The sequence below is a fragment of the Penicillium mononematosum genome (genome assembly GCF_028829835.1).
Source record: "Penicillium mononematosum strain IBT 11891 chromosome Unknown utg000005l:1.0-9366267.0:1.0-9372171.0, whole genome shotgun sequence".
In the NCBI taxonomy this organism is placed as follows: Eukaryota; Fungi; Ascomycota; class Eurotiomycetes; order Eurotiales; family Aspergillaceae; genus Penicillium; species Penicillium mononematosum.
Window position 1 is genome coordinate 3,438,332 of NW_026643275.1, and position 27,980 is coordinate 3,466,311.

The following is a 27,980-nucleotide window of genomic DNA, read 5'->3' on the forward strand; positions in this document are numbered from 1 at the left end:
ATATCGTTTGGAGCATAGTGGATTCAATTGACCAGTCACAATCAAGAAAACTCAACACTCATGGATTTCATTTCAATTTGGTAGAACTGAGATGATCTACACACATGTGTATATATGTACGACGTACTTAATATTGTCCCTCGATGGTCAAAGTGCCAGTTTTAGTAACCAAGTACTCATTGACAGCCACGTCCTTTCCACTCTCTTTGCCATAACCAGACTCCTTGAGACCACCGAAAGGCGACTCGGCGGCCGATGAGTTGCCTGTACCAATTGTCAGACTGATTAGACTTGTTATTAATAGAAGACTCACCTGTATTCATTCCAATCATTCCCGCCTCCAAGTTCTCCAACAGACGCCACATGCGATCAATATTCTTGGTGAAAGCATAACTAGCCAGACCCATGCTGGTATCGTTAGCCACCTTGACAGCCTGTTCCTCAGTCTCGAACCGGTACAGCGCAGCAATAGGCGCAAACGATTCTTCCTGCGAGATGAGCATCTCCTCCGTCATTCCCGACAGAATAGTAGGCTCGAAGAAATAACCTGGCTGCGACGTCACAGCCTTACCACCCAAGATAACATCAGCACCGAGCCGACGAGCATCCTCAACCTGCGCAGAGGCCTTATCAAGACTCCGAGGCGTGGTCAATGGTCCCATCGTGGTACCAGCCACGGCGCCATGGCCAACAACTATCGCAGCAGTCCGCTCTTTTAGAAGAGCAGCGAAGCGATCGTAAATACCAGCCTGAACGTAGATCCGGTTGGCAGTAATACAAGCCTGGCCCGCATGGCGCCATTTCAGCGACATCAGCTGCTCAACCGCCTGGTCGAGGTTCGCATCGTCGAAAACAAGGAAAGGACAGTTCCCACCGAGCTCGAGAGTCAATTTCTTAAGACCATGCGCACAGTGCGAAGCCACCAACTTACCCACCCGCGTGGAGCCCGTGAACGTCACTTTCTTAACGAGTGGGTGCTTACACAACGCCTCGCTCAGCGCCGGGGTATTCTCCAAGTCTGTAGTGAGCACATTCAGCACACCAGCCGGGATACCAGCGCGATGGGCCAGTTCCGCCAGCACGAGCGCCGAAATCGGTGTCTCGGGACTGGGTTTAACGACCATCGTGCAGCCAGCCGCTAGCGCGGCGCCGACTTTCCGTAGAACCATGGCAACGGGGAAGTTCCATGGGACGAGGGCGGCTGCGACGCCGATCGGCTGCTTGATGGTGAATATGCGGCGGTTCGGTGCGGCAGCTGTTGACACGCTGCCCTGGATGCGCTCTGCTTCTCCGGCGAACCACCAGAGGAACCCGAGGGAGTAGTCGATCTCCCCGTATGCTTCTGCTAGCGGCTTGCCGGTTTCGTGGGTTACGATCTGGGCGAGGTCGTCGCGGGCCGCGATGGTCAGGTTGTGCCATTCTAGTAGCCACTTGGCGCGCTGGCGAGGGTTGACTTTGCGGAATTCCTCGAAGGCTGTGTGGGCGTTCTCCACGGCGGCGGAGACATCTTCTGCTGCGTTTGCGGGGCAGCTGGCCCAGGGTTTGTCAGTGCCGGGGTCTAAGTGGATATGTTAGCTGTGATGTCTATGGAGGATAATGCCCTTTCACTTACCGAGTACTTCAAATCGCTTTCCGCTCTTTGCACCGACCCATTTATCGCCGATGATGGAGTCGAATTTCAGCAGACTGGGGTCCGATAGCTGGAGAACATCTGGTTAGCGTGGCTGAACACTTCGGACATCTCGCCGAATACCCCGACTAGGAATAGAAGGATGGTAGCAATACCTTGAATGGTAGCTGGTACTGAGTCGCCATATCTGTGAATTGGGTATGATTTGAATATGTGATCAAGGTATATTCACCGAGTAAGAGTTTATAAGAAGAGGGGAGACTCCATACCTTTATGTATGCAGATGACCCCTCATATCCCCAATTGGGGTAGATCCTCGGCCCGTTTTGGTATCCTTCTTCTTCAAGTAGGCTATAAGCTACCTACATTATGTAGGTATCTTCGTAAATCGTATCTAGATGATATAATTAAACTATACTATACCCGACCGGGATATTAGTTGTCTTTATGATCCCCCTATTATCCCACCTGGGCAATATTCGTAAGGTTACCTAAACCTTGCGTGTATTTCATAATCGTCAACAATATCAACACATGGCCCAGCCATCTCGTAATCAGCACGGCGAGAGGGAGTAGACTGATGGATGGGAGTGCGAGACAGACTTGAATATATTAGAGCGGAGTGCGTGACCCAACACTGAAGGCATACCGTGAATAGTACTCAGTCGCCACATCAATCAAGGATGATTTGAATATGTGAGGTATATTCAGAGTTTATAAGAAGATGGGAACCTCCATACTACTTAGTAGTACTTTATGTAGCAGTAACTACCGGATTCTAGGCCGATACGAATTTCCCGATCGGGGTGCTCGACGCTCTGCTCACTGGGGTATCTCACAGTATGGGCCACATAATTGTACTTGCGGGTAACGATGGTATGTTCCAGGTAAAAATATCTTTCGTGTGCTCATAGGGCCAATCACGGAGCAATCCGACAACGGCCCTTTAGTGTAAATGAGCCACTCACGGGTCTATCCGGCTTTCCATGTGCTTGTTAATGCTATGCTCTGGATGTGGTTGCTTCTTTGAACGCTTCCGGGATCAGGTACTTTGTACATCTGCTGAGGAGACCATAATCTGTCTACCGGAGTAGCGTATCAAGTTTGACCGGTCCACGGGTTTACTCTTGTATGACTTGGCTGCCTTGCGACTTTCAAACTACCAAAACATCAACCACACATACCATACGACATCAAGTAATCAACGCACTACCTCTGTTTCTCACTTGTTAAGTCGTTATCATCTCTCGGAACCATGGACACACTCCCACAATCCATGAAAGCGGTCGTCATTGGCAAGCATGGCGACTCATCTGTCCTTCGCCTTGAGACTCGACATCCTCTCCCAGTGATGAATGAGACGGACGTCCTGGTGAAAGTTGATTACGCCGGGGTAAACTTCGTCGATACATACCAGCGTAGCGGCCTGTACCCAGTGAAGTTGCCCCTCCAGGTCGGCCGTGAAGGCGCCGGTACCATCGTCGATATTGGTTCCAATGTCCCTCACTCATATGGCCTTCAGGTCGGGAACCGGGTGGCAGTCTTCACTCAAGGTACCACAGCAGAGTACGTCTCTGCACCAGCAGAGAGCGTCATGGTCTTATCGCCATCGGTATCGACGGAACATGGCGCTGCGATCATGCTCCAGGGCCTGACAGCTTGGACGATCGTCCAAGATGCCCATAAGGTTGAGCAGGGGCAAACAATTCTTGTCCAAGCGGCGGCTGGAGGTACAGGTGGTATGCTCGTACAAATGTGCAAGCACCTCGGTGCAACTGTGATCGGCACAGTATCGACACCAAAAAAAGCCGAGATTGCGAAGAAGCACGGATGCGACCACGTTATTCTCTACAAGGACAATGATGTGCAAGAGGAGGTCATGCGAATCACGAGGACGAAGGGCTGTCATGCGGTTTTCAGTGGGGTTGGAGAGGCTACCTTTCCCGAAGACCTAGCCTGCACGAGGAGAAGGGCACTTTGGTCTCGTATGGCAACAGCAGTGGCGCCGTGTCTAGTTTCCGAGTCTTGGATTTGAGCAAGAAAAATGTCAAACTTGTGCGGCCAACACTGGCAAACTATATCATGGACAGGGATGAGTTTGTCCTCCGATCGCAGCAGCTGCTTGACTTGGTGGCGTCCGGAGTCGTGCGGCCAGAGTTGGGTGGTGAATATCACTTGGGGGAGGTGGCGCAGGCCCAGGATGACCTTACAGCTCAGAAGACCACTGGAAAACTGCTGATCAAGATACAAACTTAAGCATAGGTGGTTCTGAAAAAGGAAAGTGGTATACGATATACAGAAATGTAGAATGTATCTAGGGAAAAGCCAACCAACTCTGTTAATTCTCATGACTTGGAATGCAAGCCCCAATTGTACAAATAAGACGGCTATATCCTAGCATGGGTATATACCCACGTGTAAATTGATGAAAAGTATGTACATGATCCAAATAGAATATATTTCAACTCGGATTCATCGATTCCCTTATATCGACTTTTCCTGTCTTGTCGTCACTCCCAGTTTAAAGTCTTGAACACATTGTCGACATTTCAGGAGACTCTCGTCCTGGATGTTCTTGTATAGTATCATCTCGTCCATAGTTACCACACCCAGGGCGAGCTCAAATTCTCGTCTGTTACTGCAAGGAACCATTTTTGGTGACCCGCCGTTGGTCGCCCCTGGTTTGGCAAGATTGCTCTGGAAGATGCCCGCTGCGCTGATAGGGAGGAAATCCTCGTACACGATGGGCTCGTACACCACGTAACCAGATCCAATCAGATACTCGAGATCATCGGACTTGGGAGTCTCTGACGATTGCAGGTTGTCCCAATCAACACGGTATTGAAACCACGCTAGGCCCTCCGCACGTAGATCCTCCCATGAGTCGGGGAATTTGGCGAATTTAAGGGAATATGCCTCTCCATGCGCGGCTGTGATGCCATCCTGCAAGGCTGATTGCAACATTGAATCGTACATCTGGCGCCCCTTGACTGTTAAAGCCACACCACGTTGCTCGACCTCTCCAAACCTGGCTGTATGATACCCAGACACGGCACTGGGCAATACTGTCGGGTCGCCCTTGTTTTCGTTTGGAAATTCAATCGCCTCCTCAATGGCTTTGAAGCTGGTTTGTCGTAGGAGAATGGGGCATTTCCTTTTCGGCGGACCTTCGACGTATTCTTTCAGCGGAATACCCTGGTTGAGCATATCGGACTGCACGGCATCGATATCCAAGGTACGAGGCGTGAGGTGGTTGATGTGCGGCGACCGAAAAGCAACAATATCGGCTAGGACAGAATTATCGCGCAAGAGCCGCATGTAGTCGTCGTAAGGAACAGCAGCACTAGCATGCCATCGAAAACTATCCCTCGCCTCCTGCACGAACTCCTCGGCTTCGGCGTCTGTAAGGCCACCGTAGCGCTCGCAGATGTCTAGCAGCTCGTACATGCGGTCTGAGAAGATTTGACGGCGGGCAAGAGTCTCTGTGACAATAGTTCGGAGCTTTTCATCTGTGATCAGGTGCAGCTGCAACAGCGAAACAAACAGACGGAATGGGTTCTGGGATAGCTCCGATGCGCTATGAGGACGGAAGCAAGTCGCATGCACTGGCACTCCCGCTGCGGAGAGGTCGTAAAACCCAGTAGGAAGCATGTTCATTACGTGTAGCACGCGACGCACTGAATGTAGCTCTGCCGGTGTACCAACTCGGATCGCGCCATGTCGTTCCATGTCGATGCGGTCTCAGGTCATCTGTGGCTTCCAAGCGCTGGCGTAGTGAACCGTCCTGCTCAAGGGTCGTCTTGTTGACATGAGAGACAAGAGACAACAGTCTTCCATATAGAGGGACCTCAGACGCATACATGGCGGACATGGCCCGGGAGAAGGAATCACGGATCTTTGCTGGCGCCGCGTGGTGACGGCTGGTGGTCTCGGACTTCATGATGCAGTGTCTTATCTCAATCTTCTGGTATAATTAATGTGTGAGGGTACTTCACCCATGGTGCAAGGCCTATTCATAATTCATAATCATATTAGTATTATAAAAGCTGTTCCTATTCCGTGCCATTCCCCGGGAGTGATCCGATAGGCCTCATCTGGAAGTTATCGGCAGACTCCGGGGGCCTTTGGTATCCGGAGGGGGTAGCAGTGATAAAATTCACAACAGCTTCCTCGTTATTTCTGATTGTGTTGTGCTAACATATATCTTGCTTAATGTTCTAGGAGCATACAATATCATTGTGGCCACCACGCGCACCGGGCAATGTAGGAGCTATCTGTAGTAGACTGGGGTTGTGCGAGGTAGCTGGAAGTTTTCAAAATGTTTGATGAAATAAGGAGAAAAGGTAGATTGTTGATATAATGAAGGGAAAGATCTTCTGCATAAGAATAGATCAAGCAAATGAATACAGAGAAAGGGGGAAAGTTGGGAAATATTTGGGTTTGACCGGAAATTTCACGGAGAATACGCTTACAATATATTCATCTTCGGTATAAGGCAGACAGTACCTAGGTAAGCTATTATAGCCATTCAAGCCTCCCGAGGTCATGAATAGAATAGAGCAAACGGTTGGTGCGTATACCCGTGGACATTTAGACTGCTGACAAGGAGAAGCCAAATGGAATTGAAAATATACCAAATTCTGGATTTTGAAATGAAATTTTGAAATTTGAGACTGTTCTGTCACGCTGATACATAAACCTGTACGCTAAGCTGAACGTGGAGACAGACCCCACACGTCACGGTATGTTTGATAACAAGGCTTGAACACTTCGGGGGAATTGTTCACTTATTGTGCAAATAAATACGACGTATTTTACCACTAGACCATAACAAAAACCAAGGTTCCTGTTTAGGGCCTAGGGAGGGCCATATCCCAGTTTGACACTTATAATTACATGTTGTTAGTTAATTACATGCTGTTTGATTGGTCAGATGTTTCTACCCTAGATTGTTGGGGTCGTGCTTCAAATCTCCACTGTAGTAGCAGGAACGCGTTTCTCCCCGACTCCCCTTTCCCCTCTCCTCCAATAGTGTAAGAGATTCCGCAACACGCTCAGCACAATGAACGAGCGTCAGCGGGTTTGGCGCGCCTGTCAGATATGTCGGCGGAAGAAGGTCAAGTGTGATGGTGAGCATCCATGCGAGAGCTGCACTCGCAACCAGGCTGAGTGCATCTATATCGACCCGTCCGTCAACATGAGGATGGTGGATCCGCAGTGAGTTTCTTTCTCTTCACCCCCAGTCCCCCATCGAAAGCGACATGGCTGAACGCTGGTTTAGATATCTCATGAAACTCGAGAGCCAGATCCAGCTGATGGAAAAGAGATTGCATCAGCAGTCACAAGCACAACCATCAACCGGTCATAACGGCCAACTCAGTGAAAATGTCCAAGCAGGCCAAGAAGACCTAGACAGCGGAGAAGTAATGCTTCCGTCTGTACCTTGTCCGATAGCTGCGAACGTGTCTGACAGTGATAATGCCAATCGTGGTCCCTGTTCATTGCCCGACCAGCAGGGAGACGGTCAAAATGAAGGTCCCGAGGGCCAGCAGGAGGAAAACGTGGTGACGGCCTCACAGCCCCCAGAGCCCGCTGCGATCGACGTGACCCAGTTGCCAGAGCCCCTTCTACAGCTCTTGATTGACCTATTTTACCGTTCCATATATCCCATATTCCCCATTATCAGCCAACGTGATTTTCAGCCGCAATTTGATCGCTGGTTATCGGCTCGCCAATGCAGCCGTGGCAGCGAGGACGACAAATTTTTGCTGCTCTTATATGCACTGCTCGCCGTGGCATCCTTCCTGCTGCCAGCAGAGCATGTTATCTTTGACCAACCTCGCCTAAAAGCTTATAAGCAGGTGGATCTGGGAGGTCTGCTATACACCCATGCGACTTCCAGGTTTCCGGGACGGCCAACTACACATAATGCCCCGTCAGCGGCCACTAACTTGGTCGTTGCGCAAGGCCTTCTAACCTTCTATCTCACCGAGTGTGGCAAGGTGAACGACGCTTGGATCACAGTTGGCCACGCGATCCGCCTATATCAAGCATTGGATCTTGAAGATGGTATGGATGCGGCGGCTGAAGTGCAGGCGAGATGCAGCGTACATGGGAACATTTGGTGGTGTTTATATATTCTGGACCGATCTTTGTCGACAGCGCTCCTTAAGCCGTTGGCGATCGACAACTCCGAAAGCAACATGGATCGCTATGATGGAGAGAGCCAATTGACTTTGATACCGGAGGACAAGATCGATCCCTGGTTCGCAGTCATTGCCGAGTTTCACATCATCATGGGTCGTATTTACAAGTCCGTGCGGTGGATTCGCAGATGCCACCAGCCCCAGAATGCTGCGCATGGAGATAACAGCATACTGCAGTCATACATGAAAAAGTATGATACCGAGCTGGAGAGGTACTACACTAAGCGGGTCCTGCCTAAAATGGAAGGACCCCATAGTGCGGCTCGACCGCTTGCACTACAGAACGTTGCCGAGTCATCCTACTATATCGGAGTTGTGCTTCTCTACCGCACGTTTATTGAGCGACTCAAAATTGAGGACCCTGAGGTGTTCTTACGTTGCGCCGAGGCCGCGTCAAACTGCATCAGGGTCACTCCGCAAGTGATGGCCACTGTGCCTGCCAGTCACTTCGTGATCCAACAGTGTCGGGCGGTATATACGAGTACCAAAGTCCTCTTACACTGCATACGCATGGCGAAGAATACAGGGTACACCAACAAGGCCTGGCCAGATGTCCAGAGAGGCTGCGACATATTGGGAAAGACAAAGATTCAGTGGCCTGAGGTCAAGAGATATCAACAAGTCACTGAAGAAGACATGTATCTGACGCAGATTCATCTTAGCAAACACGAGCTATTCCATCGAGTGTTCGATCGATATAGCATCGAATCCCACGTAAGGCCATCAGGAAACGGCGGAACGAATCACGGGTCGCTGTGCAGGACCAGGACCAGCCACACTGACAGGCCCCAAAGTTTGCCGGGCATCGCTGAAAATGATGCCATTTCTCGTCACAGGGACCCATTGCACAATGTCCCTGAGGTGGATCTAACGAGGACGCCACAAAGTCTCTTATCGAATAACTATGGGCAAGAGTCACGACTTCCTGAAAGACAACCAAAGCGGCGCAGGCTATCACAGAACTTCAATGTCCATCCTGCTCCCTCCCCCTACTATGCGCTGAACACGCCGCCCATACTTTCTGAGGCAGACAGATTGCCTATGCTGGACGCGGCCATTGGCCCCAGTGATTTCCTTGTACCCGGTATTCCTCCTCTGCCGTCCGTGCCGGGAGACTCTACAACAGACTTGCTTGATGATAGTATGCTGATGTCATCCTTCGATCTATTCTTCTCACATTCCGAATGATACAAATGGCCATCACATTACTTTCAACTGTAGCCTCATTTCCATCCTAATCAGCATGCGGTAGGGGGAGACTGGTGTATAGAGGTGCCAACAAAGGCCTCTACGTTGGCCACGGCCTGAGCATAGCCGCATCCATTGGGATCAATGCGGTGGCGCAATCTCCCCACAGTCGCCGCACTTTCGTGTACTTTCATCCGTCATCCAATGATTAATGAGATCCTTAAGCTGAGTTTCGATGTCAGCGCAGTGGAACGACTCTTCCCGGATGATGCTGGGGGCAGTCTGGTGAGCGTCTGCATTGGGGCAGTACCACCTTATGCGGTCGACTACGTGCGGGGGCCGAGTGCGCTCCATAACAAGGCCAATGGTTTCCTTATACCGGATTGGGCAATGCGGGATGTCTCCTATGGGGGTTTAGAACAGGTGGAGAGCAAGGATAGCAAGTGACCGTACCAGGCAGAAGGAACATTTCGCCTTCTCGAATCACAATGTCACGAAAGCACGTGCCATTCTCGACAATCTTGAGCAGCATGTCACCCTTGATTTGGTAGAACCACTCCTGATGCGCAAATAACATACCATTGTCAGTTTCGGGTTTCGGGTTTCGTCAACGTTACAATAACGGGATACTCACCTCTGTCTGGTTGACTTTGCTCCGAACGACCACGTTAGCATGCAGCACCTTTCTATTGACTTGATCTCCATCTAGAAGGAATATACCCACTGTGGTAGTCATTCCTCGTGTTCGGTCCTCCAACCGCCATTAAGATGAAGTCCTTTCCAAAGTACAGGCATTGATTATTGACTGGGGGCTGTAACTTCTGGGCGTTCGCGGACAGCCACGAGTGCAGAATAACGAGTCCCGGGATAGAAGTTTCAGCGGACGATGCGTGCTCCATGATTTGTTTTTCGGTAAAGAAGTGAGTTAAGAGAGGGAATCTAGAAGATGGAGAATGAATGGGCTGCTCTCATGCGGCGAGCTGAACACAAATAGGGGTTTCTACTGTGCATTCGCAGTGGCCCCAGACCGGACAGCGTTCCGAATGAGCCTTCGGATATATCCATATTGATCTTCTGGGGTTCCGAATGCCATGGCCACAGCTGCTCGCCTATACCCGGAAATGCCCACTGGGCAAGAAACAATTAGGACAAACCCGGCCAAGCCAGAGCATCCCTTCACTTCATATTACTGCCTTTTCTCCGCGACACTCCTAGCACAGAAACATCCAACCACTTGTGCCCTAGCGATCTATCACTCTTTCAAGTCCAACCTATATACCATTTCAGTTGCCAGCGATTTACGATGACGATTAATTGGAACGGCTCTTGCTGTTCTACTGAGCAGCATCGTCAGCCCGTCAGCAGAGGGCGATGCACCAGCAATGACCCATTTCGGATCGACATGCATACTCACATCATGCCGCCATGTTTGCCTGATTTCTCCAAATCTCATTGCATGTCGCAGTCAAACAGCCAAGAATGGATTACCCTTCGGCCGCATGATACCCCGGGCAACAGATCCGATGGCCAGAACAGCCCAGCCTCCAGCAAAGTCGATATGTTTGTCGGCGACAGATTTTTCCGTACGGTTGAGCCCAACTGCTTTGACCCAGACGTCCGCATCGCAGAAATGGATGCTTCGGGTGTGGATGTGCAGGTTATTAGCACGGTGCCCGTGCTGTTCTCATATGACAAGCCCGTCGAGCCAGCCGCGGCGATGGCCCGATACTTGAATGACCACATTGCATCCGTGTGTCGCGATCATCCTCATCGATTTGTGGGCTTGGCAACTGTGCCTTTGCAGGATGTGGCTGTGTCAGTCAAGGAGCTGAGGCGCGCAAAGGACATCCTGGGACTGAAAGGCGTGGAGATTGGCACTGAGGTTGGCGGGAAAACCTTGAACAGTGCCGACTTTGAGCCGTTCTGGACTGCATGCGAGGAGTTGGATTTCCCAATATTTGTCCACCCTCTTGGATATGAGCTAGAACAGGAGAACAAGGAACGATGGGGGAAGTACTGGTCAGCATGGCTAATAGGAATGTAAGGATCCATTTGGCACTCAAGCTAATCTTCTTGACGTCTAACCATATGTCGATTTAGGCCCAGCGAGACAGCACTTGCAATGCACTCTATACTCTCATCTGGCGTTCTGGTGCGTCACCCGAACCTCCGTTTCTGCTTTGCCCACGCCGGTGGGGCTTACTTGCCTCTTCTGGGCCGGATTCAGCATGGATACGATTGTCGTCCTGATCTGGTTGCGCACAGCTCCCAAGGAGTGCTTCCTCAGGACTATATCCAGTCACAGCAGTCCAACATCTGGCTCGACAGTTTGGTACATGACCCAGATCTACTGCAATTTATCTGCAAGAAGATTGGGCCGGAAAGGATCATCATGGGCAGTGATTACCCATTCCCGCTCGGCGAGATGCCAGTCCCAGGCGAGATGCTGGCCAGTGACGCGCAGGTTGGCAGCTTCCTTTCACAGGAGAAGCGGGCGCGGATGTTGTCAGGGAACGCCATTGAATTTCTAAGGTTGGAGAGCATGTTTCCGGAGTGTAAATAGTTACATATAGCCCTGGAGGTGCTATACTAGCGCCAGGTGCATTTGCCACGAGCCATCATTTTCAAAATTCTTAATCAACGGTGCATACAGTAGACAGAGCCATAGCCATATCAGCATCTTCTAACTCAATCCAAGTAATAGCCTTTTCTCAGAAAGCGTCACACTCTTGTCTCGCGCCAGCTTATGTCGGGGCGAGCCGCGGGTCCAGCATTGAAGGCGCACTTGGACCGGATCGTTTCCGTAGCAGTGGATAGCAATTGCGGTGCTCCGCGTGGAGACACATCACCGTAATGCTCACTCAGCAGGAACTCGTGGCTTATAATGTTGGCCTTGGTCGACATCAGTTTGCACCTTCACCTTCATCATGGATGCTATTTCCACGCTATGGGAGCTCGACACATTGGAGAGCGCAAATGACTACCTGACCAGCCATGGGCCCAATACTCCCCGTCTACACCACTTTATCGATGGCTCCTACGGTAGACATTTAGAAGCAGTTGAATGGATTGAGTCATTAAATCCTCGTTCCGGCAAGCTCCTGGTGCAAATCCCCAGCGGCACAGTGACTGATGTGGACAGCGCTGTGGATGCGGCTTCGATAGCGTTCCTGACATGGTCAAAGACGTCCCGACAGGAGAGATCGCAGGTGTTGATGCGGATTTCTGATATCCTGGGTGAGAAGAAAGAACTTTTCGCAGTCTGGGAGAGCATTGATCAGGGGAAGACACTGTCTCGGGCCAGGGTCGAGGTAGAGCGTGCAATTTCGAACTTTCGGTTGGTTCCTTGCTCCCCGTCGCTGCCAATAACATATCCGACTATTATCTGCTCCTTAACATGTGATGAAAAAAATGTTGACAGATTGTTTTCTCTTAGATACTTTGCTACATATATCTTGCACGAAGAGGGCGCAGTGCGATACGTTGATGGGCAACCATCCACCTTGACGTATGAACATCGATCCCCCGTTGGGGTATTTGGGCTCATCTCACCATGGAACATGCCACTGTATCTCCTGACGTGGAAGATCGCTCCTTGTCTCGCATTCGGATGCACAGGTGTGGCAAAACCAAGCGAAGTCACCAGCATAACAGCATTTTGTATGTCCGAACATTGGCCAAAACCGTGCTTGTAGCCAGCTAACTCTTCGGCCAGTGCTACGTGAAGTCTTCCGGCAAGCGAAGCTACCAGCGGGCGTGATGAACCTTGTTTTCGGCGATGGCCCAGGCACTGGCTCAGCCCTCGTGAAGTCGTCGCGCGTGCGAGGAGTGTCGTTCACCGGCGGTACAAGCACAGGCATCCGCATCCGACAGGACACCGTGGCTGACATTGGGAAGCATCTGTCGCTTGAGCTTGGTGGGAAAAATCCAGCCTTAGTGTTTGACGATGTCGACCTGACCAAGGCAGTTCCTCTCGCTGCTCGGGCGGCTTTTGAGAATAGCGGGCAAATCTGCCTGTGCGGCTCACGTATCTACGTCCAGCGCGCAGTGTACGGGAAATTTCTGCCTGCACTGGTTGAATACGTTGAAAGCCATTACAAGCTCGGGGAGACGATGGGTCCGGTTGTCTCGCGGGAGCACTACCTGAAGATTCGCGGCTATCTGGTACAGGCCCGGGAAGAGAACGCTTTCTTTCATACGGGAGATGTGCCGGACGAAGATCCTCAGCAGGGCTTCTGGATCGGGCCGACGGTTCTTAGTAACCTTCCGACCGGCAGTCGAGTCATGCGCGAGGAGATCTTTGGGCCCGTCGTTACCGTGTGTCCCTTCGACACAGAAGAAGAGGCTATCGTGTTGGCAAACGACAACCCTAACGGTCTGGCCGGTATTGTCATGACCAACGATCTAGCCCGAATGCGTCGGGTGGGCGAGCGTATCGATGCCGGATTGATTTGGGTCAATTGCTGGCTAGTTCGGGAGCTCGGCACAGGGTTTGGAGGCATGAAGGCGTCTGGCACCGGCCGTGAAGGTGGAGCGTACAGCCGTGATGTCTTTACCAATCTGCGTACCCTTCATGTGTCGCACTTCTAGCAGCTTGGATACCACTATCCTCCGAGGATCCTAATACAATAAGGTTACGGATAAACTGACTATATGTATACATGGAGCTCACGACGGGCCCAATGGCCCATGCCGCCCACTATCAGGTTGTGGAAGCTTCCTAGTTACTAGTAGGGGGTCTAACTTTTTCAATATCACCTACCTCCATCCACTAATATAGTAGTTTGGTCAAGTAGTAATATACCCTATAATTTGATTACGTATATGATCGGCCTTGTTGACCCAGTTATAAAATGGGGGCCAAAGTCAAGACGCAACAGGGACATATGTTAATCCTTCGGATTCGCGCATTTTTTTTGTCGATTTATTTTTTTCTCTCCCACATTTGTGATTTAACCGATATAGCAACGCTTCGTCATATCCCTAGCGCCGGGTCAATTTCCCAACTTAAGGGCGAAAATGATGGGAATTATTGGTGTGCGCCTGATATGGGGCCGCGTCAAATCCTTTTTGGGCCATCGTCCCCACGGATATGCACAAACCCGACAAGATAGAACCGAGCTCAATAAAATCCATGACCAACCATCTGTCTTTTCGTTCTCGTTGAACGGAATAAGTCACCTATCGGTCTTTAAAACGTCACCAGTCGACGAGGAGGTTACTCTGCTTGAAAGGGGTGCAGCAGAGCGGACAGAAGACGGCAGGATATCAAGGTCACAAAAGTGTGGCTGGATTAATGGGGTATTTCTTTGTGCCAAAGGATCTACCCTTGTGGTTTTGCTCAATTTGATCTTCATCGCCATAGCTGCCGGACTGGCCAGCAGATATCCAGACAATGATGAGTTTAAAGCCTCGGTAATATATCGGGGTAGTTGCACTTTAACCAAACGATGGGATATTGCGCTTCACCTGATAATCAACATCCTCAGCACCGGTATTTTAGCTGCTAGCAATTACTGCATGCAGACACTCGTCGCCCCAAGCCGAGAGGAAATTGATGTATTCCATGCGCGGGGTCGATGGCTTGATATTGGAGAGGCGAGCCTCAAGAACCTTTGTGCTATCGGACGGTATCGGCTAGCGCTATGGGTGGTATTGCTCATTACAACAACACCATTTCATTTATTGTATGTGTGACGGGGGGAGATCTATGGATGCCTTATATGTGTACATGTATTAATGCAGCCGCAGGTATAACTCCATGATATTTCAATCCTTTTCCCGAACCAATACGGCATCGTCGTTGGGCCAAACAACCTGGACTCACAGAACGTATGGGACCTAAGTACTCCCCAATTGGAAAAATGCTTTATGTCGCCTCTTTTTAACGGTACCGTCGCACTCGGCTGGCATGAATTTGCTTCCAATATTGCAAGTGGGAACTATGAGCGACTTACTACCCAGCAATGTATCGATTTCCACACTGGCTCGAGTCATACAGGAACAAAGGCGCTTGTCGCGCTCGCGGACAACTTGACCGTGAGTGACGGAGGAAATGCGTCCATGCTATTGGCTGATGTTTCCGGCCACGATGGGATAATTCGCGCCACCTCGTTCGCAAAACAGAGCTATGGTGCACAGGGAGATTTCACAACCTGCGTCGATGATCTTCCGTGGCCCGCTTTTGTGTCCTACGAAATCCAGGGGTGCCTTGCTGTCAAAGCCGAAGAGCACTGTCAGTTGCTCTACTGCCCGCCTATCTGTCTTATCGTTGTGGTTACCGCGTCGGCAAAAGTGATAGCAATGTTCCTTGCAGCCCGAATTGGTCGCTCTCGATCGGCACCTCTTCTTACGGTGGGCGATGCAGTGGCATCTTTCATTGCAAAGCCGGATCCCACGACAGAGGGGATGTGCTGGATCTCCTACGCGGACATTCGTCATAAGCAATGGAAGACTCCCTGCAGGACACAAGGGCTCGCTGACACGTCGGCCGGTGGCAGCAATCAACATAAAGCAATCACGTACAAGCGACTATTGCCACGCAAGTTCTGGATAAAGGCACCTAGTGTAACGCGGTGGCTGGCAACTTTAATACTGTAGGTTTTGGTGTGACCTAGTCGCGTCTCAAGAGTTATACTAACCAGCTTCATCCAGATGGTTGACGTGCATTGGAACAGGCGTATTCCTCTTTACAAACCCCTCATCCCCCTGGTCCGGTTACCTTTTCAGCGCGAGCCGACTACAGCAGTTGTGGAGCTCAGGTGGTGACGGAGACAACTACGGGGCTGTGGAAGAAACGCAAAAGTGGCCCATGTTGGGCTCCATCGTGGTGGCCAACGCACCGCAGTTGGTCATCACCATCAGTTACTACTGCTATAATAGCGTCCTGACTAGCATGCTGGCAGCAGCCGAGTACAGCTCCTACGGGGTTAATCGCAAATCACTTCGCGTCACCTGGCCCGTTAAAGGCAGCCAGCAGCGTTCGACCTATTGGATTAGCGTGCCGTATAAATACGGCATTCCAATCCTGGTGATCTACATGGCTCTCCACTGGCTGGTTTCGCAAAGTATCTTTTACGTTTCAGCGACCCCGTATAACGTGCGAGGCCAACCGGTTGTAGAATCAGAGACTAGCTCGCTGGGATTTTCACCTCTACCCATGTTTCTGTCTGTCCTTGTTGTGGGTGTTATGGTATGTATATTGGTCGGGCTGGCGTTCCAAAGGTTCAAGTCCGTGATGCCGTTGGCGGGAGGTTGTAGTGCTGCAATCAGCGCTGCCTGTCATCCGCCCAGGAATGACAGTCTCAGACACTGCAGCCCTAGGTATGCTGATGTGGGGGGAAACGATTGCGCCACCGGCTTGGGTGGTGAATCATTTTGAAGAAATCGAAGATCAGAGAGGACACTGTGGTTTCACTTCGTTGGACACATTGAGGCCCTCATTGACAAAATATTACGCTTAGGTTGTCTTCAATGGTTTTTGAACCGAGCCTCAATCATGATCATGTACCATATTCGCCTATGAGATTAGTGCTAGGTGATATTCGGCTCTAGGTTCCATGTTCCTAGGAACGTGAGGGTCCTACTCGTGGGATCAAAAGTGCCCAGTGGGATCTTGAATAGGTAATCAATACTAGATATACAAATTCAAATGTGGCCAATGAGTGCGGCCGGCAGAAAGCAGAGGTGAGAAACTGGCAAAAATAGGGTGTAATGACACCAATTGAAGAGAGAGATGATGTTGATGAACGACCAAATGCAACGGTTATTTGGGAGTCGACTCGACGACGCTTCCCATAGCACATAGTAGTAGAACAAACGAAACATTAACAACTAGCCGGTAGATGGAGAAAACAGGAGTATTAAAGGGCAAGCAAACTTATAGCCGGTGATTATACGAATCGGTCTATAGTCAAAAAAAAAATTTAAACAGATTCGTTTCAATTTCTTGTTGAACATAGTCAAAGGAGTAGGGGTATTTATTGAACATTATTGGTCAGCAGTTTCCACAAGTTACTCTTCAGTGCGTCCCTACTCTCCAGTGTGTAGTATACATATAGTATTATAGGATATAGCTAAGACATGAAAATTATGACCTTGGGAAGACCTCGCCCAAGTGATTCTTAGTAAGCGGCCGCCCCGGGGCCCCCGGATTTGGCTTGTGAGGCCCCGGGCCGGGCCGGAGACCTATGGAAACATCCGTGGACCTCAGGCGGTTCAGTTCCCTTGCTCATTTTAAAGAATATTCCGATGTATGCGGATACATCCGAAGCATTACTATAGTCCCCTTAGCCTCGTCCTCTATGTAAAAATACTTCTTTTGGTAGTTTTCGTCTTGCCAGACTGTACCCAGTTATACATACCTGCATTATCTACCATTTGTCGACTCGACAGACTACCCAAATCCCACAGACGATGTCGTCCACCACCCCATACTTCCGGCCCTCAAACCACGCCCAAGGCTTGGCCAATTATCCCCATGCACGGGCTGTCCCATCGAGCAACGGCCAAGGATCATATATATACGTCTCAGGAACGTCTTCGCGCCGTGGCGATGGAACATTCGTCGGCGCCACTCGCACAGAGGATACCGCAGGCAAGGTCACGCTGGACCTAGACATCAGGCAGCAAACCGCATCTGTCCTGTCCAATATACACGCAGACATTCAAGCGGCCTCGGAAGGGAAAGCAGGGATCCAGAACGTCGTCGACGCGACGGTCTTCTTGACCAGCATAAACGGCGACTATTCGGGCATGAACGAGGAGTGGAACCGTGTGTGGCCGGACCGCACTACAGCACCAGCCCGGACAACGGTTGAAGTGCGCGCGTTGCCGCGTGAAGAGATATTGGTGGAAATCAAATGTGTTGCGTATTATCAATAAAATACAGCAGGAGATCTACATCATGTATTAAACCGAGCAGCTGGCGCTGAAAACTCACTATTCTTAAAATCTCTATATATTCTTCAGAACAGTAGATATAGTCAAGAACTGTAATGGATATCGGGTACTTGTAGCTCTCTTTTAACCAGGTCCTCGATACTGCAGTCTGCCTGCTAGGCCTACAGGAGGATATGATTCTTTTAACAGCTTTTATACGAGGGACACTAAAGGAACCAAGCAGTTTGTCAATAACAATTAGGTTTATATTATCAATAACCTTTCTCGTCCACTACGTAAGATGGTTGTGCGGAGCCCACCACCAGTCCAACGTCATAAACATACCGATCCCACTCCTTTATCAAGTCTGCAAGAGTGTCTGGTAAGTGGTCCGTTAAGTCATCACGCTCGCCGGGGTCCTGCTCCAAGTCGTACAGTTGCCACCTCTCGGGCCCATACGGCCTGGGGATGTACACCGCTTTGTATCGCCCTTTCCGGATAGCCTGCCGGCCGAAGAGTTCCCAGGCCATGGCGTCATCGTCCGAGTGGATGCTGCCTGTCTGTCCCGTCAGGTAGGAAACCCAGGATTTACCACGGATAGGGGCCACGGTGCGGCCGCGGTAGGTTGTCCCCGGATGATCAACCCCCGCGAGCTCGAGTATCGTCGGAGCAATATCCATCACCGTTGCAAACGAGTGGTCAATACTACCCGGATGTCTATGAGCCGTCAGAGGAGGATAATTCAGAATGAACGGGACGCGGATTCCCCCCTCGGTGGTGAAGGACTTGTACAGACGCCCTGGTGCTGTAGCCGCCGACGCCCAGTGCGGCCCATACCAGACGTACGAATTCTTCCTGCCCATGTTCTGCAGGGAGTTGTCGTAGTACTGCGCGATATGGTCATGGACATCGCCCTTGATAATCGGAATAGCCTCGAGCAAGAGGCCCTCGGCGCCGTTGTCAGACATAAAGAGGATAAACGTGTTCTCCAGCTCGCCCTGCTCGCGGAGATACTCCACGACACGGCCGATGTGCCGGTCCATGTTCTGGACCATCCCTGAATAGCACTCCATTGTGCGGGCGGAGAACGCCTGCTTCTCCGCGTCGAGTTCGTCCCAGTCCCGGGAGAGGTCGTGTCCGCCGACAGCGACGACGTCGTGGGGGACTGCGTGCTCGGGAATCAGACCGAGCTCCTTGAGGCGCTTCAGGCGGTGCTGTCGCAGCGCTTCTGGCCCTTCGTCGTACACGCCGCGGTAGTCCCGAATATCACTGTCCGGGGCCTGCAACGGCCAGTGGGGCGCCGAGAAGGCAAGGTAGGCGAAGAATGGCTTCTCCTTTTCAGCTGCGTCTCGCTCATCCAGGTACCGGATTAGTTTCGTTGCAAACGCGTCAGATGAGTAGAAATCATCTCCCAGCTCGTGGGGTTGGATGTGTTTGTCACTTTCTACGTAGAAGACATTGGTCTCACCTAGGAGACCTGGGGCATTTTTGTTCTCTTCTAACTGGGGCTCCCACGCATAGTGATTTGCCGCACCCTGGGGCGTAGTACGGTTAGCCTTAGCCGATGAAGCTTGGGGATGATAGATGAGTACAGAGCCTTACAGGGAGGAGCGAAAACGACCGGTCAAAGCCCCTTCGGCATGGCCAGCGCTCAGGAGCCAGCCCTAGGTGCCACTTTCCTGACATAAGCGTGTGATAGCCAGCAGCTTGAAGTAGCTCGGGGAATGGTGCTACGCGATCGTTTAGATAGCCCTCATAGCCAGGTTTGCCCTTTTGGTCCCCAGTCCACGATTCTGCCATTGTCCCTATGCCTGCAATATCTGTGCGAGGACGGTGCACAGTTAGCCCACTGGCTCAACCAAATGGGTTGATACTCAAGACACCTACGATTGTCGGTTCCGCTTAATAACATTGCCCTCGTCGGCGAACATGCTGATGCTGCGTGGAAATCGGTAAAGCGGAGGCCACCATTGGCTAGGTTATCAATGTTGGGGGTCTTGATCTCTCCACCAAACGCTCCAGTGTCGGAGAAGCCGAGATCGTCGGCGACAATGACGAGGAAGTTTGGTCGGGTCATGTTGGTACTGACTTGAAGGATTGATGAGTGAAGGTAAACATCTTTTGGCTTTATTTATATAAGAATCCGATATATGTTTCGGCACCGTGTGTAAAATTACATCCTCACTGACCAAACTTATCTGCGGCATCGCCGTCGTTGGATGGGCATGAAACGGACCGGCTTCCGATTGGATGTCCTAAAGAGATATCCATTTGATGTTTTCACAAATACATGTATGAACTGAAATTATTGCACACAATAGAAGGATAGGTGCCATAATATTTGAAAAATACTAGTACTCTAGCCAGTACACTGTCATCTGGATCCGATTATGTGGGGAATCTATCTATAGCGCTATCCCTGGGTCCCCTTATTTCTACTTATACACCTGCCTACAGCCTATATTTCATCGATGGGCTGGCCTCTTTGAGTCTTGATACCATACACATTCTGTCACCATTTACCGCACCTTTCTCGCAAATCCTTGTCAGTTCATCGGTAGCCTGACTGCAGTGGTTGGAACACTACCATGAAAGGCCACAAGGACGGCGAGGTCATTGACCAGACCGTTATCGGTTCCCCGCCAGGAGCGGAGGATACAGAGGCTGGCACGGCCCAAGATGTCTGTGAAGGAGGTCAGTCGGTTAAACGAGGGTATTTAATCCCTACTGCAAGTCGCTCGCCTCTGCCTCTCTGACTCTCCAAAAGACTCAAAGCCCGACACTTTGAACTCATGGCGTTGGGCAGCGCGGTCGGAACGGGTCTGTTTCTGGCAATCGGTGACGCGCTCAGTCGCGGAGGCCCGTTGTCTGTGTTTCTGTCCTATACCCTGACCTCAATGGCGGTCTACGGAACGGTGAGTTTGACAGCAGAAGAGTGAGAGGTTTACTAACGACTGGTCACCCGTTTTCCAGATGCAATGTCTAGGAGAGATGGGTACTTGGATGCCTGTTACTGGGGCCATTCCACTCTATTGCTCTCGGTTCGTGGACGATGCTCTCGGATTTGCGGTTGGTTGGAACGTGAGTACGAACGTTAGATTCCAAGTGTCTGGGTGATTAACAAGCGGGCAGGTTTGGTATGCCAACTCGATGGTCGTCTGTACCGAGGCGTCCGCCGCGGCAATTGTGATCCAATACTGGACGACCGCGGTGAATCCCGCTGTCTGGATTACAATCGTTATCATAGTCGTGATTCTGCTCAACATCATAGCTGTGTCTATATTCGGCGAGGCCGAGTTCATCTTTAGCATCGTCAAGCTAACGACGATGATAGGGCTGCTCATCCTCTCCTTGGTCATTGACCTGGGCGGCGCGCCTGCCCAGGACCGCCTGGGGTTCCGCTACTGGATGGTTCCCGGCGCGATGAATGAATACATTGGAACCGGTGCCGCTGGACGCTTTGCAGGCTGGTTTGCGACGGTCATCGCAGCTGGGTTTGCGTTCGGCGGCTCTGAGGGCATCATCGCCGCTGCTGGCGAAGCCAAAGACCCACGTAAGAACATTCCAACGGCAATTCGCATCATCTTCATCAGGATCTTGCTGTTCTATGTGCTGGGGTCATTGGCTGTGGGCCTGATCGTGCCGTACGATGACCCCAGGCTGTTAAGCGGCGGTGCTGGCGCGGCCGCTTCCCCGTGGGTCATCGGCATCGTCAACGCAGGAATCCCAGTGCTGCCGTCCATCTTGAATGCTGTTATCCTGATCTCAGCCATTTCAGTTGCTAATAACATGCTCTTCAATGCCTCTCGATATCTATACTCGCTGGCGCAATGCGGCCAGGCACCGCGGTTCCTTCTGCGCTGCTCATCAAGGTAGGATCCCATAGCCTTTCCTGGGTTCATTCTCCCGAGAAAAGAACAGTCGTGTCTGACCAGTCTTTTCTTTTCATTTCAACAGAGGGATTCCATATTTCGCCGTCGGCATAACATCATCCATGACACTTCTTACCTATATGACAGTCTCCAGCGGCGCTAACAAAGCGTTCCTGTGGTTCATGAACATCACGACCTTTAGCAGTTTCCTGACATGGATGGCCATTGCCCTGTCGTACATCCGCTTCCGTGCAGCCATCAAAGCCCAGGGAATTGGCATCAAAGCCCTCCCATATCGGACTCCCTTCCAGCCCTACGCCGCATACTTCAGCCTCGTGTATTTCGGCTTTGTAGCTCTGGGAAATGGGTTCGCCGTCTTCACGGACGGCAACTGGTCGACATCGGATTTTATCGCAGCGTACATCGGCCTGCCTATCTATATCTTCCTCTTCGCCTTCTGGAAGATCTTCAAGAGAACCAAGCTGGTCCGAGCAATCTCCGCCGATCTTTCGTTTCCCGGACAGACCACGGTTCAGGATGGATTGAACTTGGAAAACGTCGGAACTGGCTATAGCGAGTCCCTGAAACCCACTTGAGCATGTATCCGCTATATAGGCTCATATTACCACTCAGTCCCTCTTTTGGCGACGATTCATCTGTCTAGAATAGTGTGAAGTACTATACTATGAGATCTACTATACTATGAGATCCGTGACAGATATCACCTTCCCCTGGTATTAGCGGGTAGCCCAGCGGGAAATCTGTATACACTTATATGGATAATGAGAGAGCGATTTGAAGACAGTAGTCTATTTCGCTTATCAGCCTGTCTGTAGACCCGTGGACGCTCTGGATCTCCAACTCAAAAGACTGGCCGATGCTCAGTTTTTAGTGACTGAAAAGCGGCTCGAGACCAAAACGGAAAGGGAATGCCATCGGTCTGACATCCGAAGTATGAGATGACCCTTCGTATCCCAATTGGGGTAGATTCTCGGCCCATTTTGATATCCTTCTTATTTAAGCCATCGGCTGCCTATGCATCTTCGTAAATCGTATCTATATAATGCAATTAAATCATGCTATCAACACTGGCCGGTCTGCCTTCTTGCGACCGACCGTCTCCCACCCTAGGCTCCATACTATACCCGACCGAGATATCAGTCATCTTCATAATCCCCTTGTCATCACCACTACTTAAACTAGAACTATGCCCACGCTTATACTTACGCACTTCAAAGTCGCCAACAATATCAACACGCGGTCCCCCAGAGCGGGTCCGCCATCTCGTAATCCGCGCCGCGGGTGGAGTGCACTGATGGCTGGGCGTGTAAGGCAGATTTGAATATATTCGAGCGGAGTCTGCGCGAGCCTACGCCGGTTCCGGAGCCGGTGCCGGCGCCGTAGGTGGATTTCCCGCGCGAACTGTCTAGCAGTCTGGGGAGGAATCTGCTGCTGATGGCTTTCAGAGACGGGCCGCAGGCTGTTACCACGGCGACGTTGACTTCGATTGCGGAGCTGCAGAATCCGATTCCATACGATGCATCTGGATTTGGGGTGTGGGAGAGGAATCCCTGGGCGAGGATGATGATGCGCCAGACTCCGATGGCGGTCGCTCTGTGTGTGGGATGGGTTTGTTAGATTGGTATGCGTGTGTGTGGTGCGTTGTTGGATTTGAGGGGGGTACTTACACCCCACCCAGGCATAGGATGATACACACAGCGACCTTGCGTCGGAGGGGCATTTGAAGTCGCGCGGTGATTATTATCGGGATTGAGAGGACCATTATATCGGTAAAGAGGTTTATCGCTGCGGTCGACACAAAGAATGCGCCTTGGTTGATGCATTTCCCGCCCGGAATCGACATGTCGTAGACGTATTGCACTGGGCGGCATTGGAAAATGTCGACGAAGAGGATCGCGATGAAAAGGCTGATTACCACGATGAAGGAGCTCCAGATGAGGTATTTGACCACCCGTGAGCGTGAGTCGAGTCGGCGCAGGAATACCAATATCGAGAGTTTCACCACGGTCAATGCTGGATTGTAGAGGAGCTGATTTGCGAAATTCCACTATTTTGTTCGTGTTAATCTCTCTGGTCTATTGTGCAAGCTGCACAGTAAGACTTACGTTCAGCCCAGGTCTGGGATTGTAGTTTTTGGGAATGTCCCAGACGTGGATGCCAACATAGTTGGTTTTAATAACTGGTTTTACGAATTAGCAGTTGTTCACTTTGTGCTTCTAACTGAATCACTTACAGTACCACGACGTAATAGATTGGGAGATGGCGAGGATCTAGGGAAAAACAAACCATTTAGCACACACGACGTAAAAACCTGGAGATCTCAGGAACTTACATATCCCACGACAATCAAATAGTCATCTATAAGTTAGACTCGTTAGCAAGTTCAAACAGTTCAAGTCCAGTGCCGATCTGGAGTCGTACCACTTGTGAGTGCCGATCGTGATAGCCATCGGCTCCAGAGCCGAAGTAGAACTGCAATGCCACCGAGAATCGTGAACGCGACTATGATACCTAGTGCAGCTTTTTGATGATGGTCGTCAATCATTGTGTACTCCCCGCAAAGGTTCGCCAGGGTTCCCGAGATCGAACAACCTGCGACCTTGATCTTAAGGGTTGGTATTTTGGCCAACACTGCAAGTCAGGATCGGCATCAAAGGTCCACTTCTTTGGCTTTGGTTCATTGGAGTTCGGGGGGCCATTTCAAGGGTTCCTGAGTATATTAACACATTGATTGAACCAATTTGCATATCTGCGTCCGTGTCTCAATTAGTGCGATGTCCGTTCAGGCCGGTAATTAAGGGGACAGCCAATAATAAATGGCGTGCAAAAGTCCACGCGTCCATTAAATTGGAGTGGGTGTTCTTCTTGACCCTAATTCTCGACAAAAAGTCAGGTCTTTTCTCATCTCGCTGTCATTTGAATCGTGGACTGTTGGATTTGTGCGTGCAATGTAGGCTCCGAACTCCAGCCTCTAACGAACCATTCGTAACGCTGACAATATCCCGCCAGCTAGGGCAGATACTCGCGGAAGAGTCACCTCTTGCATGTTAGTGAGAAGTTAATCGTTCTTGCAGCGTTACATTTGCTTATCCTTGTCAGGGGCGTAAAATGGGCGTGCATGAGCACTCCCGCAATTATATACACTTACAACAGCCGGTATTGACCCGTGGATGAATGTATAATTCCACCAATTAGTAAAGAAAGATGTCTGATGGTGGAGTCGATCAAGTATCAAATCTCACACCGTTGAGTGCATCGGATCGAGAGCTCAAGAGCTCGATATCTCGGATATAATATTCGGCATGAAATTGTCTCTGCTTCATCGGTTAACAAAAATTTCACTAGTTTCTGTCGTGCTCAATCTTGGCAAAATTAGATGAAATGCAACATTCCAAGGTTCTCCTAGTCCCTTGCGTTGCGGGTTTCTCATTGCCCAGAAAGCAGATCGGATCTACTTAAGTGGAGCATAGTGGACGGTGAATGGAAAATGGAGTCGGGTCAGATTGCATGATGGCATGATCAGAGTCAAGCCCAGAATAATCATTTCCGCGTGTACGCAGTAGCGCTTGTTCATGCGGTCCTTATGTGTTTCTCATAACACTCGTGGAGCGAAGCTTGAGAATCCTGATCATTCCGACCGACGGAGTGGACAGACACAGTCGCCGTCGCCATATGGAATCCTGAGCGAAAGACACTCATAGCGACAATCTCGGTTGGAGGGCATTGGATTCTCCCTAACATACATTGGGCGTCACAGATAAAGTGTGGCTTTGGAGAATTCCACCAGAGATCCGGAGAAAACGCCCCATCTGGCTCTAGCCTCAACTTTTCATCGTCGTCGGAAGAGACGCACGAGAGTGGAGTGGAGAGAGGGCTTGAGCGAGACATTCTAAATTGCAGTGGGGGCGGGCTAACAAGCGCGTTTTCCTTTCGGATGTCAACCTCATGGTTTAGCCGAAGTATTGCCCACGTTGAAACATGGTGCTTTAGACACCTTGAGCTGACGACCCGGAGATTTGGTCTTAAAGTCTCCATTGGCCTTCCTCAGTCTTGTCAATCCCGGGTGTCGCTTCTTCCCTTCACACGCTCACCATGTCCCCCTGTTCGTTCATGACGGGCATTTTTCTCGGTGCTCTCCTGTTCGTAACACCGGGAGATGCCCGTGCTGGACAGGTTTCTTCTGCCTCTGTAGCTGGAGCACCGCTATTCCACAGCGAAGAGTTTCAATTGACAGATAACGACATTGCGAAGCAGTCAGCCCTGGTTAAATTTGGGTGCGACGGTACTAACAAGCCCACTCAGCCTACAAGGAAGTGCAAGGTTTTCCCCGGTGATCGCCAGTGGCCGTCGCAGTCTGCATGGTCGGTCTTCGATGACCTTCTAGGTGGCGCGCTCATCAAGACAGTCCCCCCTAGCGGCGTCTTGCTATTCTTCATGGCCCCAATATGACAGTGATGAATGCGAGAGAATCAGCTCGCAGTGGACCGATTCTCATCTTCAGTGAGTTACAGAGTTACACCCAATCTATGAGACATACACATTGTATACTGACTCCACGATCAGTGCAGCTGACCCGGCGTCAGCAATGTGGCCTCTGTTCGAGGGAAGAACCTGCCTTCCCACTACCAATGCTTCTGCATCTTGCACAGTGGGTGGCTACAGTAGCTATGCTGTGAATGTGAGCAATGTGGCTCAAATCCAGCTTGCTGTTAACTTTGCACGCAACGCGGACATTCGTCTGGTCGTTAAGAACACCGGCCATGACTTCAATGGAAAATCAACCGGTGCTGGTGCTTTGGGTATCTGGACCCACAACCTCAAGGATATCGAATACTACGAGAACTACCGTGGTTCAGGCTACCAGGGTCCAGCTGTGAAGATGGGGGCAGGTGTGCAGGCCTTCGAGGTCTATGCAAAGGGCCAGGAACTCGGATTCACTGCTGTTGGTGGCGAAGGCAAGGTGGGTTGATCACTCCATAGATATCAATATTTCGGCAAATAACTGACCTTATTAGACTGTTGGTGTTACAGGTGGCTATGTTCTTGGTGGCGGCCACTCGCCCATGTCCAGCCTGTACGGCCTGGCTGCTGACCAAGTTTTGGCTCTTGAGGTCGTGCTGGCGAATGGGCGCTTTGTCACAGTGACTGAAGAGACCGATCCAGACCTATTCTGGGCTCTACGTGGTGGTGGCGGTGGTATGTGTACTCTCTCTTTCCTATTCACTTGCCGATCATCTAACCCATTCCCACTAGGAACCTATGGAGTTGTCACTTCGCTCATCTCTCGTGTCTACCCCAAGGTCGGTGTGACTGTCTCGACATTCAACTTTTCCACTGGCAAGGATGTCTCTGTGGAGACCTTCTGGGCGGGTGTCCGATCTTACTTGGAGCGATTCCCAACGCACGCCGACGCCGGCACCTACGCCTATTTTTGGATAATGCCAACAGGCCCTAACGCCTTCACCTTCCTAATGAACCCCTTCTTCGCTGTCAACCACACCGTGGACGAGTTCAACGCTTTAGTCAAGCCATGGTACGATGACCTCCACGAGCTGGGCATCTCATTCCAGCCAAACACAACTTACTTCGACAACTTTTACGACGGTTGGATGGCCGGATTCGCCCTCGAAACAGTCGCCTCATCAACCATGATGACCGGCTCTCGCCTGTTCCCACGCGCAAATTGGAACACTCCTACATCTTTGAATGCGACCTTAAATGCTCTTCGTGCCACTATTACTGACGGTTTTGCGTTGCTCGCATTCAACATGAAAGCCGAGCTGCAAGAGGGCTTCACGTCGAACTCGGCCAACCCGGCTTGGCGCCAGACGCTAATGCACGCTATCACGTCGACCTCATGGACAAACACCACATCTGATGCCGATATCAAGGTCAAGATGGATGACCTTACTAAAGCCGTTGGCAAGTGGCGCGCTGTCTGCCCGACTCTGGCGCGTACATGTCCGAGTCGGATATCCAAGAGCCGCACTTCCAGCAGGCTTTCTACGGTACCAACTATGACCGGTTGTACAAGCTTAAGCAACGGTATGACCCAGCTGCCTTGTTCTACGCGCCTACCGGTGTTGGTAGTGAGGACTGGGTTGTGAAGAGCCTTGATGGTCTTCCGGATCAGAATGGTCGGCTGTGCCGTGTTTAATGTGATGGGATGAATATTGTAATTTA

At 50.8% G+C, this 27,980-nt stretch overlaps 14 protein-coding genes across 14 annotated transcripts; 8 read left to right on the forward strand and 6 right to left on the reverse strand.

The window, feature by feature from the left end:
* Positions 1 to 127: 127 nt before the first annotated feature.
* N7519_009418 (NAD-dependent succinate-semialdehyde dehydrogenase) lies at positions 128 to 1,815 on the reverse strand (the record flags this gene model as incomplete). The annotated part of the gene is made up of 4 exons (XM_057296191.1): positions 128 to 264; positions 314 to 1,558; positions 1,613 to 1,700; positions 1,786 to 1,815. The coding sequence occupies 4 exons, from the start codon at positions 1,813 to 1,815 to the stop codon at positions 128 to 130; spliced, it is 1,500 nt and encodes a 499-aa protein (XP_057144073.1).
* A 1,070-nt stretch (positions 1,816 to 2,885) lies between these two features.
* N7519_009419 (quinone oxidoreductase family protein) lies at positions 2,886 to 3,886 on the forward strand (the record flags this gene model as incomplete). Its single annotated transcript, XM_057296192.1, has 2 exons — positions 2,886 to 3,506; positions 3,551 to 3,886. The coding sequence occupies 2 exons, from the start codon at positions 2,886 to 2,888 to the stop codon at positions 3,884 to 3,886; spliced, it is 957 nt and encodes a 318-aa protein (XP_057144074.1).
* Positions 3,887 to 4,114: 228 nt separating this feature from the next.
* N7519_009420 (uncharacterized protein) lies at positions 4,115 to 5,570 on the reverse strand (the record flags this gene model as incomplete). Its single annotated transcript, XM_057296193.1, has 2 exons — positions 4,115 to 5,307; positions 5,336 to 5,570. The coding sequence occupies 2 exons, from the start codon at positions 5,568 to 5,570 to the stop codon at positions 4,115 to 4,117; spliced, it is 1,428 nt and encodes a 475-aa protein (XP_057144075.1).
* Positions 5,571 to 6,692: 1,122 nt separating this feature from the next.
* N7519_009421 (uncharacterized protein) lies at positions 6,693 to 9,024 on the forward strand (the record flags this gene model as incomplete). Its single annotated transcript, XM_057296194.1, has 2 exons — positions 6,693 to 6,847; positions 6,912 to 9,024. 2 exons carry the CDS (start codon positions 6,693 to 6,695, stop codon positions 9,022 to 9,024), a joined length of 2,268 nt encoding a protein of 755 aa, XP_057144076.1.
* A 141-nt stretch (positions 9,025 to 9,165) lies between these two features.
* On the reverse strand, positions 9,166 to 9,923 carry N7519_009422 (3-hydroxyanthranilate 3,4-dioxygenase; the record flags this gene model as incomplete). Its single annotated transcript, XM_057296195.1, has 4 exons — positions 9,166 to 9,428; positions 9,478 to 9,583; positions 9,659 to 9,677; positions 9,745 to 9,923. The coding sequence occupies 4 exons, from the start codon at positions 9,921 to 9,923 to the stop codon at positions 9,166 to 9,168; spliced, it is 567 nt and encodes a 188-aa protein (XP_057144077.1).
* A 518-nt stretch (positions 9,924 to 10,441) lies between these two features.
* Positions 10,442 to 11,587, forward strand: N7519_009423 (amidohydrolase family protein; the record flags this gene model as incomplete). Its single annotated transcript, XM_057296196.1, has 2 exons — positions 10,442 to 11,064; positions 11,125 to 11,587. The coding sequence occupies 2 exons, from the start codon at positions 10,442 to 10,444 to the stop codon at positions 11,585 to 11,587; spliced, it is 1,086 nt and encodes a 361-aa protein (XP_057144078.1).
* Positions 11,588 to 11,745: 158 nt separating this feature from the next.
* N7519_009424 (uncharacterized protein) lies at positions 11,746 to 11,928 on the reverse strand (the record flags this gene model as incomplete). The annotated part of the gene is made up of 1 exon (XM_057296197.1): positions 11,746 to 11,928. The coding sequence occupies one exon, from the start codon at positions 11,926 to 11,928 to the stop codon at positions 11,746 to 11,748; it is 183 nt and encodes a 60-aa protein (XP_057144079.1).
* Positions 11,929 to 11,951: 23 nt separating this feature from the next.
* N7519_009425 (aldehyde dehydrogenase) lies at positions 11,952 to 13,614 on the forward strand (the record flags this gene model as incomplete). Its single annotated transcript, XM_057296198.1, has 3 exons — positions 11,952 to 12,361; positions 12,461 to 12,684; positions 12,740 to 13,614. 3 exons carry the CDS (start codon positions 11,952 to 11,954, stop codon positions 13,612 to 13,614), a joined length of 1,509 nt encoding a protein of 502 aa, XP_057144080.1.
* Positions 13,615 to 14,043: 429 nt separating this feature from the next.
* On the forward strand, positions 14,044 to 16,647 carry N7519_009426 (uncharacterized protein; the record flags this gene model as incomplete). The annotated part of the gene is made up of 4 exons (XM_057296199.1): positions 14,044 to 14,676; positions 14,854 to 15,620; positions 15,679 to 16,216; positions 16,594 to 16,647. The coding sequence occupies 4 exons, from the start codon at positions 14,044 to 14,046 to the stop codon at positions 16,645 to 16,647; spliced, it is 1,992 nt and encodes a 663-aa protein (XP_057144081.1).
* Positions 16,648 to 17,439: 792 nt separating this feature from the next.
* N7519_009427 (RidA family protein) lies at positions 17,440 to 17,907 on the forward strand (the record flags this gene model as incomplete). The annotated part of the gene is made up of 1 exon (XM_057296200.1): positions 17,440 to 17,907. One exon carries the CDS (start codon positions 17,440 to 17,442, stop codon positions 17,905 to 17,907), a length of 468 nt encoding a protein of 155 aa, XP_057144082.1.
* A 269-nt stretch (positions 17,908 to 18,176) lies between these two features.
* N7519_009428 (arylsulfatase) lies at positions 18,177 to 19,981 on the reverse strand (the record flags this gene model as incomplete). The annotated part of the gene is made up of 3 exons (XM_057296201.1): positions 18,177 to 19,439; positions 19,507 to 19,724; positions 19,792 to 19,981. The coding sequence occupies 3 exons, from the start codon at positions 19,979 to 19,981 to the stop codon at positions 18,177 to 18,179; spliced, it is 1,671 nt and encodes a 556-aa protein (XP_057144083.1).
* A 511-nt stretch (positions 19,982 to 20,492) lies between these two features.
* On the forward strand, positions 20,493 to 22,372 carry N7519_009429 (uncharacterized protein; the record flags this gene model as incomplete). Its single annotated transcript, XM_057296202.1, has 5 exons — positions 20,493 to 20,617; positions 20,672 to 20,819; positions 20,878 to 20,985; positions 21,037 to 21,776; positions 21,862 to 22,372. 5 exons carry the CDS (start codon positions 20,493 to 20,495, stop codon positions 22,370 to 22,372), a joined length of 1,632 nt encoding a protein of 543 aa, XP_057144084.1.
* A 473-nt stretch (positions 22,373 to 22,845) lies between these two features.
* Positions 22,846 to 24,342, reverse strand: N7519_009430 (uncharacterized protein; the record flags this gene model as incomplete). The annotated part of the gene is made up of 7 exons (XM_057296203.1): positions 22,846 to 23,088; positions 23,150 to 23,390; positions 23,465 to 23,844; positions 23,903 to 23,976; positions 24,031 to 24,067; positions 24,130 to 24,155; positions 24,219 to 24,342. The coding sequence occupies 7 exons, from the start codon at positions 24,340 to 24,342 to the stop codon at positions 22,846 to 22,848; spliced, it is 1,125 nt and encodes a 374-aa protein (XP_057144085.1).
* Positions 24,343 to 25,889: 1,547 nt separating this feature from the next.
* Positions 25,890 to 27,954, forward strand: N7519_009431 (FAD-binding oxidoreductase; the record flags this gene model as incomplete). The annotated part of the gene is made up of 6 exons (XM_057296204.1): positions 25,890 to 26,158; positions 26,250 to 26,297; positions 26,361 to 26,757; positions 26,813 to 26,993; positions 27,051 to 27,733; positions 27,793 to 27,954. 6 exons carry the CDS (start codon positions 25,890 to 25,892, stop codon positions 27,952 to 27,954), a joined length of 1,740 nt encoding a protein of 579 aa, XP_057144086.1.
* Between the last annotated feature and the right edge of the window lie 26 nt (positions 27,955 to 27,980).